The sequence below is a fragment of the Triticum urartu genome, chromosome 3A (genome assembly GCF_056163025.1).
Source record: "Triticum urartu cultivar PI428250 chromosome 3A, HENAU_Tu73, whole genome shotgun sequence".
Lineage (NCBI taxonomy): Eukaryota > Viridiplantae > Streptophyta > Magnoliopsida > Poales > Poaceae > Triticum > Triticum urartu.
In genome coordinates, this window is record NC_141875.1 from 714,184,859 (window position 1) to 714,197,142 (window position 12,284).

The following is a 12,284-nucleotide window of genomic DNA, read 5'->3' on the forward strand; positions in this document are numbered from 1 at the left end:
AACTCCGCTACAGTATTATCGAGGACTATGGTGGCTAGGGGCGCCGCACACGGCTAAGGAATAGATCACGTGGATCAACTTGTGTTTCTTGATCTATCTTTGGTGCTAGCCCTGCCCCTCTATTTATATCTTGAGCCCTGGGGTCAAAACTTGGAGTTAAAGCCTTCACAAAGTCGGTTTCACCCGATAGGCAAGAGTCCTTCTCGGACTCCAGGGCCAGACGCCAAGGATCCCGGCGTCTGGACCCAGACGCCAGTGACCCTGGCGTCTGGCCCCTGGACTCCGCAAAACTTCCTTTTGCGCTTTCCAAAAACCTTGTGGGCTTTCCCCTTTGGCCCAAATAAAGTGTTCTCGTACCCAAACATTTCGGGAAACATCCGGAACCCCTTCCGGTGATTTCCGGAACCCTTCCGTTGACCAAACACTATTATCATATATATCAAACTTTATCTCCGGACCATTCCGGAGTTCCTCGTCATGTCCGTGATCTCATCTCGGACTCCGAACAACATTCGGTACATCAAAATGCATAAAACTCATAACAACTGTCATCGTAACTTTAAGCGTGCGGACCCTACGGGTTCGAGAACAATGTAGACATGACCGAGACACATCTCCGGTCAATAACCAATAGCGGGACCTGGATGCCCATATTGGCTCCTACATATTCTACGAAGATCTTTATCGGTCAGACCGCATAACAACATACGTTGTTCCCTTTGTCATCGGTATGTTACTTGCCCGAGATTCGACCGTCGGTATCCAATACCTAGTTCAATCTCGTTACCGGCAAGTCTCTTTACTCGTTCTGTAATACATCATCCCGCAACTAACTCATTAGTTGCAATGCTTGCAAGGCTTATGTGATGTGCATTACCGAGAGGGCCCAGAGATACCTCTCCGACAATCGGAGTGACAAAACCTAATCTCGAAATACGCCAACCCAACATGTACCTTTGGAGACACCTGTAGTACTCCTTTATAATCACCCAGTTACGTTGTGACGTTTAGTAGTACCCAAAGTGTTCCTCCGGTAAACGGGAGTTGCATAATCTCATAGTTATAGGAACATGTATAAGTCATGAAGAAAGCAATAGCAACATACTAAACGATCGGGTGCTAAGCTAATGGAATGGGTCATGTCAATCAGATCATTCTCTTAATGATGTGATCCCGTTAATCAAATAACAACTCATTGTTCATGGTTAGGAAACATAACCATCTTTGATTAACGAGCTAGTCAAGTAGAGGCATACTAGTGACACTTTGTTTGTCTATGTATTCACACATGTATTATGTTTCCGGTTAATACAATTCTAGCATGAATAATAAACATTTATCATGATTATAAGGAAATAAATAATAACTTTATTATTGCCTCTAGGGCATATTTCCTTCAAGAAAACTCTTTAACCTCATGGCACCGCCAAAAGAACGAGAGTACTTTCATTCTCACAAAATACGCAGCGCCAAGATGGCAGCCGGAGGCAAGGGGACCAAAGATCCCTTGCGGCGGCGGCGACTGTTGCTCCGTTCATGAGACCCTACTAGAGATGGCATAAGGTAAGATTTTTCAGGGAATTTTTTGTTGTTAGTAATAGTTTAATTATTTTTTAGGCAATAGTTTTAGTTTAGTTGAACCACTGCCAAAACACGATTATTACTTTATAAATCGCCTTATGTGGACCACTATCGGCCCATTGCCTTGTGCCTATCGGCCCACTGGCTGGCTTGTGCCGGGGCGAGTCGGCAGGCGGAGCAGCCCAACGTGGCTTGGGCCACCCTCTTTCAGCCTTCTTGTTTCCCCGATATTTTAAAGAGTCGGCGGCTAGGGTTGGTTATCACTAACGACAGCCAAAATAGCCGCCGCGCCGCCGATGAACCCCTCCTTCTCCGATGAGCGCCGCGGGCCAGGGGAGCGCGCGTTTTTCGCCGCCGCCACCGGGAGCTCTGATTGCAGACGGGAGCCGATGAATCAGCTGCCTGATCTTCACTAGCGATGATTGAGGTCTTTATACAGTGCTACGATTGATTAACCCTTGAGCATGGATTAGCTTTATTTTTTCTGGAGAAGGAGCACGGATTAGCTAGGATGAACAGTTATCAGATTTGGTTCCTGTAATCCTTGATTGATTAATCAGATTTGATGAACAGTAATCGGACATGGTCGGCAGCAAGATAGGCCCACATTGCCTGCGCGGAGGATTTCGCGAGCCCGTCGCTCTGGGCCTCGGGAGCGGCCTGCTCTGCTCGTGCCCGAATGGACGGACCCTAGATCTAAAATGCCGACGAATCCCCAACCCTAACCCTCCTTCCATTTCCGATCCTTCTTTCGGCGGCAGCAACAGCACCCAATGGCCGAGCCTAGCAAGAAGCTTCTTTCAAGGTACGGAGCTGTTTTTCTGCTCCACAATGGTTCATATTCGGTGATCTTGTAGCTAGAGCTCACTCTCTTTATCAAGTAGGACTACGTTGGAGTGGAATCTTTGCTCATCTCACAAAATATTGTAGTTCTTCACCGTTTATCTTGCGGGTGAGAGGGGGTTTGAGGTTTGAGCTGGCGACCTGTTCGAAGTTAGTCGTTTTGACATTTTTGTGTAAAGTCAGTCTCTTGTTAGCTGATTTGGGATTCACCTCTTGTTGGTTCCATACTAGTAGAAAGTGTTGGTCAGTTCATTGAGAAGTACATATTCACTTTAGGCCTTCACTTTATCTCTTCAGTCCACAAGTACTGAGTGAACCATCTACTGCATTGTTGTGTAGAAACAATATATTTATGCAGTAGATTTCTGTTAACTTGTTGGAATCATTGACGTTGAATAACAGTGTGTAAAAATTAATTGGTGATGTTTGCTTTGCTCATTCAGAATGGATGTCCTCATCAAGAACCCCACCGGCAGCACGATCCCCCTGAGGGTCTACCCATCGGACACCGTGCGTGATGTCAAGGCAAAGATTCAGGAACGATACTCCCTCTTCTTTGGTGGCGTGCAGCTGGATGACAGGCTTACACTGGCCAATTACAATATCCAGCATGAATCCACGATCGACCTCCGCGAGAAGATGAACATGAAGGTCTACGTGACAGAGACGGTGGCGGGCAGGACTATCACGTTCAACGTCAACAGTCTAGACACCGTCGATAACTTGAAAGCCAAGATCCAGGACCTTGAGGGCTTCCCCAAGGCTCAGCAGTGCCTCGTCTTTGCCAGCACGCGTCTGGACGACGGGAACCGCACCATGGCTGGCCACAACATTGGGAATGAGTCCACCCTTCTCCTTGTCCTCCTCCCGTGTATTCCAAGAGGAGACAAGATGCAGGTCTTCGTGAGGACGCTCGATGGGAAGACCATCACTCTTTGGGTTGGTAGCTTGGACACCGTCGGCAGTGTCAAGGTGAAGATCTACGAGATGAAGTACGGCCCTTTCCCTAAACAGCAGCGCCTCACCTTTCAAGGCAAGCAGCTGGAGGACGGCCGCACATTGGCGGACTACAGCATTCATAGGGATTGTACCCTTCATTTGATGATCCCCCAGCATTCATAGGGAGTCTACACTTCATTTGATGCTCCGCTACCTGTTTGATTGTTGAGATGGATTGCCTGAACAGCGATTGAACAACCAGTTCTATTTTGCTGCCGTCTTACGGTAGCGGTGTGTCATTTGTAGTACCACTAGTATTGCTCCACTCTGTTACCAAGTAAAACTATCATTCTTGTACGTTAATGTGTCGAGTACTTCTTGTTATCTGTAAGAGAAAACACTAATATACTATCAAGATTCCTAGGTCTATCGTGTTGGCATCAGCAAGTTGATTTAGAAATACACTTCACATCCAGTTGGGGACAATAGACTCATTTATTTCCTTAGCACAAACTCTCAGTCTGGTTCATTTCTGTGTTTATACATGTTTTCATCTATATATGTCAATGTAATGAGAATCCTAACACCGTGATGGCAATGTTTGTACATACAGTATCGTTTGTAGAGTAAAATTAAATTATTTCCAAGTGACTTCACCTACATGTACAGAATTGACCATGATGCAATTTGTATATTCCGTGTTGCATATTGGAACGGCTCAGGAGAGTTAGCCGATGCTTGATTAGCATCAACACAAGAAACACTTATATGTTGTGCTAACAGATTTACGAAGTTTCCAGTCAAGGTAGAAATATCCAAAGGTTTGCACTTTAACAAAAAAGAATGTTTCTGAAACTCCATATGCAGCTGAAGGTGTTTGCTTTCTGGAATATATTTAATAGGAAATCTAATCCCCTCGTGACTTTACCAAAAAAAAATGTTGACAATGGCTAGCCATCTATGATGACACTACAAACTTTGCAATGACAAATTAAGCTCCTGAATAGTTAGATATGACTTGTAATTAACTACTTGATTCTTGATTCACTGGAAGTAGTCACCAAATTGAACAGAAGGTATGTTATCTTCTTTGATCTCCTGAAGATATACAAGAAAAACTAATAAAACGCGTTAGTAGAAATCAGCAGCCTGTCGGACTTAATTGTAAAGAGTATAACATCGCAATTAAGAAAAGTACTTTAACTTGACATCTTTGTATTTTTCTTCATTTGTGTCGCAAATTAGCTTGCAGCTCATCTTCACATATAGGATCAAAAAAGGGAAACAAAATCGCTCAAGTTTAGTGGTAGTACAATTCAGATAGAGAGACCATTTACTTTGAAACGTTGTGAAATATTTAGCATGTGGTTGTGAAAGTTCTGTACACAAAGTGAAAACATAAATAGGCGAGAACTGAGAGTGGGCAGCTCATTTTGACATATGGGATCTAAAAAGGAAACAAAAAATAGCTCAAATTTAGTGGTAGTCTAATTCAGCTATAGAGTTCAGTTGCTTTGAAATGTTATGAAATATGTAGCATGTGGTCATGGAAGATATATATGCCGAAAGATAACATAAATCAGAGGGCATTAAAAAACAAAAACTAGGTTTCATGGATGCAGAGAAGGTTCATTGGTTCCCCAAACCATATACACAATAAAATGATGTTGACCTCATTTGTATCCTCTAATACCAGATGGAGTGGCAAAATTACCTAGAGAATCTGAAGGTACCATGGGTGTGTGTGAATTCAGTTGCAGTCTGGTAAAGATCACATATATTTTTTGGACCCTGCTATAAATCTAATGTTAGCTTTTTAAACATGGCAAATCGAATGTTTTTATGGAAAATACGTGAAGCGAGCCGGCAATTCCCTTTAGCAAGATGACAAATCCTGGCATGTTCAGTTTTTCTGCCAGGATTTGTCGTGCTTGCTGAAGGGAATTTTCATGCTCACGACACATAATGTGCCACAAAAAATGTTTGATTTGCCATGCTTAAAAATTCCAGGTCGGATTTTTTAGCATTTCCGTTGTTGCCTAGTTCCTGTCTTCGCCGCTGGCCATGAGCACACCGCACTGCGGGGTGTGACCATGGTGATGAGCGCACCCCGGCTGCGCAGCTCCCCCATGTATCAGCGTGACGGGTGACGCGTGGGAACTCAAGGTAGGGCAGAGTTAGTAGAGCTCCCCATGGCTGACGATGAGGGAAAAAGGAGAAAGAAAGATGCGGGAGGAAAGAGATAAATGATGGATGGGCGGAGCGTGAACCCTTCATCGGACTGTGACCAAGAGTTTCTCTATCCAACCGCGCGCACGGAGATCGGCGGAAACCTCATCCGGTTAACCAAAACGAATCGTTTACCATAGTAAATTTTGTATCTAAAAGACATGCAATGACTTTACCATAGTAAATCTTCTATCATCTAAAAGACATGCAATGACTTTACTCGTTAGGATTCCGGTGCTTCAACTTTTGACTGTCACGGCATAGATAAAAACAAGCATAAACACAGAAATTAACCGCACTGAGTATGTGGAAATGAGTCTTTTGTCGGCAATACTACATGCAGACTATATTCTGAAATCAACTTACTTGTGCCAAGACAGACCCAAGGACTCTTAATAGATAAGAATTTACTAAGGTACTAGTATAATAATAATACACCACTACTGGAAGGAAGGCTCCGGCAAAATAAAACAGGTTGTTGAATGGCAGGCCATGCAGCTCAGCAACCACATTGGTGGAGAATCAAATCAAGGGTATCCTCGCTCTGAATGTTGTAGTCTGCCAGGGTGCGGTCGTCCCGCAGCCGCCTGCCAGCAAACAAGAGGCACTGTTTTTTAGGGGGAAAGCCGCTCTTCTCGTAGATCTTCACCATGACACTGTTGACGGTGTCAAAGCTCCCAACCTCAAGGGTGAGGATCTTCCCTTGCGGCATCGTCACGAAGATTGGCATCATAACAGCTGGACTGCACGGGAGGAGGATGAGGAGAAGAGTGGACCCTTTACAGATGTTGTGGTCAGCCAAGGTGCGCTTGCCGTCCTCCAGCTGTTTGTTGGCAAAGATGAGGCACTGCTGAACCTTGGGGAAGCCCTCGGTGTTTTCGATCTTGGCCTTCACCTTGTCAATGGTGTCTAGGCTGTCCACCTCAAGAGTGATGGTCCTGCCTTCTAGCGTCTCTGTCACGAAGATTTGCATCTTCTCTTGGAGGTCAAGCGTGAAATCATGCTTGATGCCGTAATCCGCCAATGTACGGCTGTCTTCCAGCTGCACCCCATTGAAGACGAGGCGTACTGCTCCTGGATCTTTGCCTTGATGGTGTAAAGGGTGTCTGACAAGTGGACCCCCCTGAGACATATTTTCCTGCCGGCGGGATTCTTGACAAAGATGTGCACTTTGGATGGGCTAGCAAACCAAAAATCACCAATTGTTAGACAATATTTAGGCTGCAGAACAATACACAAAAAACATCAACAATTCCAGTAGGTAGTACAAGCAGCTACATAAATAAAAAACAATATACTCTGTAAATACCTTGTTTATACAAAACATGGTATCACACTAAGCCTAGCATGCAAACATTTCAAGACTTGTGCAACCATACAAATATACATGCATGGTTCACTCAGTTCTGTGCATTAAAGAGACTAGTTAGGTGCCCATACATTGCTAGAAAATAAAGGGGAACATATAGAATTATTCATCAAGTCATACGTCTATTCGGTTAACACACTTGTCAAGTGAGGCACATGTTGTTAATTGTGTAGCAACAAACATCTCCATCTTTCTCTACTCTCCCCCTCTACAGCCACCACCATGTGCAGTGTTGTCTTGCTCCCCATTAGGCATCTCCATCTTCTACCTCCTCAAGGGAGAAGACAATCGCTTTCCTCACCTCTCTCTGCCCAAAACTTACCACACTACAGCTGCGTCATCACCCCCCGATCCCCCATCATTCCCCATCAGTCTCGCAGTTCCATTATGCTAATGACCCGCTCCTCCACCATTTCATCCCACTCCGACGTCATGTGTGTGCCCAGCAGATCTCAAGCATGTTCCCAATCACCACCAGCAATGGATGGTGGCATCTTTAGTATATGGACACTCATATAGGACATGCGGCAACTTCAACACATGTCCTACTGTGTGGTAACAAAGGTGCATCATTTGATTCGTGAGATTCTTCTCCAAGTATGATGCCTAATCTTCAGCAAGCTTTGCTACCTATTGTGTCGCTATAAACAACAAGTTTCTCCAAATTTCCTCCTTGTCAATTATCGCACACTCCTACACCTCTATTCCCTCTCGTCACAATTGTATTCAAAATATGATGATGCATATCGTCAGATGTGCTTGAGGCGAATTTACATGCGACTAACCAAATCAAAGGACAAAAGCTATTTTGTTGATTATCCTCCATATATAAAAACAAAAGGTACAACTAGATACAAAGACAGCTCACTAATCCCACACTTCAACGAATATGCATGACTAATATAGCTGGAGAAGAACATTCATGGCGAAGAGACCGTCTAGCTCCATGTGAAGATTTGGAAGCTTTTCAATATTAAAACCTTAATAAAATATCCACTATTTGATTGAAGGGGTTGTTCATATGTTCTTTTTCTAAGAAGTCAACAGATCAAATAAATAAAGCAGGATAAGAAGCAAAAAGCACACATGTAGAAAACATCTCTGGTTTTAATCCAATGGACCAACTATTGCTTGTTGCTATGACATATGTTTTTCATTGTGAACAGGAAATGTGAAACTACAGTTCAGTATAACGAAGTAATCTTCTGGCCAAAAAAATTACCAACTAATAGACATAAGCTTGTTCCCGTGGATATAACAAGCAGATCACAATAAACGTTTAAAGGTTTGATTACAACTTGCATTAATTGCAAGGTTCAAGATCAATAAACAATTTATAAGCACCGACTAACATGAAAATCAAATCTTCCATTACCGATTGGCATATCAATTATTTATAGAACAGTTACAAGTGTTCTGTGATATTTTAGTTCCTTTTTCAAAGAAATGTGTAGCTACAATATAAAGTTCAGGTGTTCATAATGGGACTATTAGCACCTGAGTACTTGAACACTGGAAACTCATATTTGACAGGCCGAAGAAGAGTCGATTTGATCTTTTGATCCAATTAGCGAGCTGAGGGATCTAGGCTGACAAAGTATGTGTTCCAGAATCTGATAATAGAGTTTATCCAGTGAACAAAATGATTTCCTAATAACAGGATAATGCACTGATCGTAACAGCAACCGAAGGGCTGACTTGCACCTCGCAGCTAGCTAGTATTAACTGCATGAGACATGCATACAAAATAGAGAAACTGTCTAAAAAGAGAACTCTGATCACTTACTCGTCCATGTCGGCACCGTCAATCTGCGATGAATGGCTGCCACCATCGTCTTCGTTGTCCCTGCCGCTGCTGCCGCTGTCGCCAACTTTCTCCTCTTCCTCCTCGGAATCTGCTAAGTGCATCAAACACGCAAGCCACTCAACGACCCCGCACAGAACAAAGAATGTGATGAGTATGCATCGTGCAGATTGCGAGCAGGAGTCAGTAAAACTCACCATGCATGCTACCTTCCGTGCCAAAGGTAGAGACAGCAGGAGCAGCTTCCTCGACATGGTCTTCCAGCTTGGGACCAGCGCGCGACAGGTGCAGGCGCTTCTTCGGGGGCATTCTGGCAGTCTGTCAAGGATTTCATTTTCATGTTAGTAAAGGATTCTGCGCAGGCATCCCTGTGACAGTCAGTAATTGATATGCCAATTAATTGCTAATGGAAGATTTGTTTTTTATGTTAGTCAAAACGTGATGCAGGTGCAGCAAGTTGGGGTGCGGGGGACCAAAAGGTAAACATAAAGTTCTGAATTAACTTACTAACACCTTCTAGAATAGAATCAACAGCTAGCAGGCAAATGCCAAATCAGCCAACAAGACTCACCAGCTAGCTAGCTAGAGAGCACCATTCAGAGTTGCTACACTACAATGCATCGATCTTAATCGGAAAACAGAATATTCAGGTTTAGTAACTAAAATTAACAGCATGCACATGCTTCCATCCAGCTTATATATTTACATAAAAAACGTCAACACTTGCAAGTTGCAACAGGTCGTACAAGCAACGACAGAAATATCTAGTCACAAAGGCTAACGAATACATATGACGATTTTGGACAATCTTTGCTGTTTATCTTGTGCATATAAACAAAACAAAATTTCAAGAATCATTAGATTCTGTAGTGTGAGGACATACATGTAACAAGAACTGCCATCTATATCACCGATCTCTAGATGAAGAGATTCTTCCACGAGAAGCAATTTGACGGACAATTATAATCCTAAGATCTAACATATAAGACGATATTGACAGTAGGATCTAGAGATGCTAGAATTCACCCAATCCATAAGCGAACAATTGCACAGCTGTAGATCCGAGGGCTGGAAATCGGTTATATTCATTATAAAAAACAAAACAGTGGTACACAACTACAATAGAATCAAAAAACAACTACTGTGAGGAACACAGGCACCACAACCAAAGCAGCAGGGCTGTTTTTGAGGGGGGTCGAGGCATCGCAGCAAACACTAGAGCAGGGGAGGGGCGGATGCATCTCGCTAGCCTGCACTAGAGCAGCGGGGCTCTCAACAACACCGTCTCTCTCGTCATCGGAGTCGGAGGAGCTAGGTCAGGCGGCCGGGTAGGGTTCTGGCGTTGGGTTGCTCGGGGAAGGATGAGGACTCAAAATTTCACGGCGCACACGAGGAAGATAGAAGGGAGAGCGAGCGGATTAGGGCTTACCGAGAGGAGAGGAGGAAGATCTTCGCTGGGCTCCGGTAGGAACTGCGTGCGGCGGCGGCGGCGGCGGGGGAAGGAGAGCGGGCGAAGCGAGAGACAGAGAGAGGGGAGAGGAGAGGGTTTTTTTAGGGGAAAAAGGAGAGGAGAGTTTTTTTAGTCCAAATAACGCACTTTATTTATTCAACCAAGTTTGTACGCAGGTTTATTTTTACTCCTAATGGACGAGTTGGTTGAATAGTACCACCACTTTCTTCTGGTTTTTTTTCGCCTGATTTTTTTTCGTCTCCCCTTCCATCCCTTTTCTACGGGTTTATTTTCCTCTGCACTCTTTCCTTGTAAACCAACATTTTCCTAACGTATAAAAGATCACAGATCTAACTTTCTCAATTTACTTAAATCAATCAATTCCTCCCATCAATGCAATTTGCTTTAGTAGGAAATAAAATAACGAATTTGAGGGAAACAAATAACAGAATTGAAAGAAAAAATCCCCCCGCTCCCCGAATCTCTCCCTCCTCCACGAGCAACTGCCCTGGCAATAGTGCGTCGGTTGCCTCCCTTCCCCCATAGCCGGTCGCCTCCCTCCACCGGTTGCCGGCCTCCTGCTTGCCCTGCGCTGGCCACCAACATCCCTGCCGCTGTCCAAGGCCTTCCACCGTGCGACGGCCGCATCTGTGCCGCCGCCGCCTCCATCTCTCTCTCCACCGCACGCCACTGCCTCCATCCTCTCACTCCACCGCACGTCGCCTACTGGATCTTGTTGTCGAGCACATCGGCCACCTAGGCCACCAACCTCGCAATTGGGCATCTCGACCACCATGATCTGCACCGACCAGGCCGGGGACACCGACCACGCCCGGACCCCTACTCTATGCCATCTATGGCCTCCGACGACGAGGCGCCCCTCCGTTGCATCTACGTATGTTCACCATTGGGTCTACTTCCTATGTTCCCATCTAATCACACAGCGTGACCACGAAAACATGACGACATGGCATAGGCGAGGATGGAGAGGAGGCAGAACATGGAGGGCCCTTCCTCTCAATGGCAGCGAGGAACGTAGGAGTGGAGGCGCGTCATGTGGACAAGAAGCCTTCGTGACATCCGGTATGTTTGCTTCAGTGTGCTTTTTCTTTTAATATCCATCCCATGGTGCGTGGCTTCAATTGCTTAAACTCCACCGCGACATAGGCTGTGAAGGTGCGCTGGAGAGGGATAATGGATATGAAGGACGTGCATATGAATATTCAAGCAATTCTGATTGAGAGGATTGGTGAGCCTGCTAAGAAGATACATACTACTAGGAGCTGCAATGGCCAAATTGTCACGGGTCATAGACTCGTGTCAAGATGCTATTGACAAGATTTTGATTTGCATCAAATAGTTTCAGGTTTTTTCTTTAATTTCAATCACGATGTTCATGATGTGCTGCTTATAATCAGGTTTAAATATCTGGTGTACATAATGTTGTTTTCTCCTGTGTCATTTGTTCACATTCGTTCACACGGACATTACAGATTCATCTACACATGAATTTGTGTTAGATCAATTGACATTTTAAATTATTTTGGCCTGGTATACCACTTCAACATTTGTGAATTTATTTGAAAAGCCTAAAATATTCATTGTTATTTCTCCAGTAAGATATCCGCCTTTGTAAATACTGCTCTATTCCTTTTCCTTCTTTCAGGAAAGTGGAAGGAGTGATGAAGAACTGAAACATAGTTACATTGGGATTTTTTTATGGGAACAAGACCGAAGAATTTGACATTAGCATAATTTTAGTACCAATTCAGGTGTCCCTGATTTTATGTTTTCCTGAATGCATTGGCGGCAGTTTGCGTATTCTTGCAGGTACATTTTATATTAGCTTCAGTGAGGATCAATTATTTCTGTGTACCACTATAAAGATGGTGGAGAAGAGGCCATTACAGAGGGGAACAAAACCAGAGGCATTATAAGATGTGTGCTACTGGGGGCAATGAAGCTGCTCAGACCTACATCAGTGTTGAATAACGTGGGGAGCTGGAGAAACATGACAATGGTGCTGCTTAATCTTCTTGTTATGCAGGTGAGTTAAAAAAATCAAACAT

The 12,284-nt window shown here is 44.2% G+C and overlaps 1 protein-coding gene and 1 pseudogene across 2 annotated transcripts in view; one reads left to right on the forward strand and one right to left on the reverse strand.

Moving 5' to 3' along the window:
* Positions 1-2,868: 2,868 nt before the first annotated feature.
* Positions 2,869-12,284, forward strand: part of LOC125534889 (polyubiquitin-like) — a 34,023-nt gene continuing 24,607 nt past the window's right edge. Inside the window, exon 1 of the mRNA XM_087514215.1 lies at positions 2,869-3,536. Coding sequence (XP_087370341.1) covers positions 2,869-3,536 — 668 coding nt within the window. The remainder of the gene's footprint in view (positions 3,537-12,284) is intronic.
* Positions 5,828-10,326, reverse strand: LOC147982074 (polyubiquitin 11-like; annotated as a pseudogene). The gene is made up of 4 exons (XR_015599102.1): positions 10,195-10,326; positions 8,963-9,083; positions 8,748-8,856; positions 5,828-6,772 (listed from the first exon to the last, which is right to left on the reverse strand). The product of XR_015599102.1 is annotated as a polyubiquitin 11-like (transcript).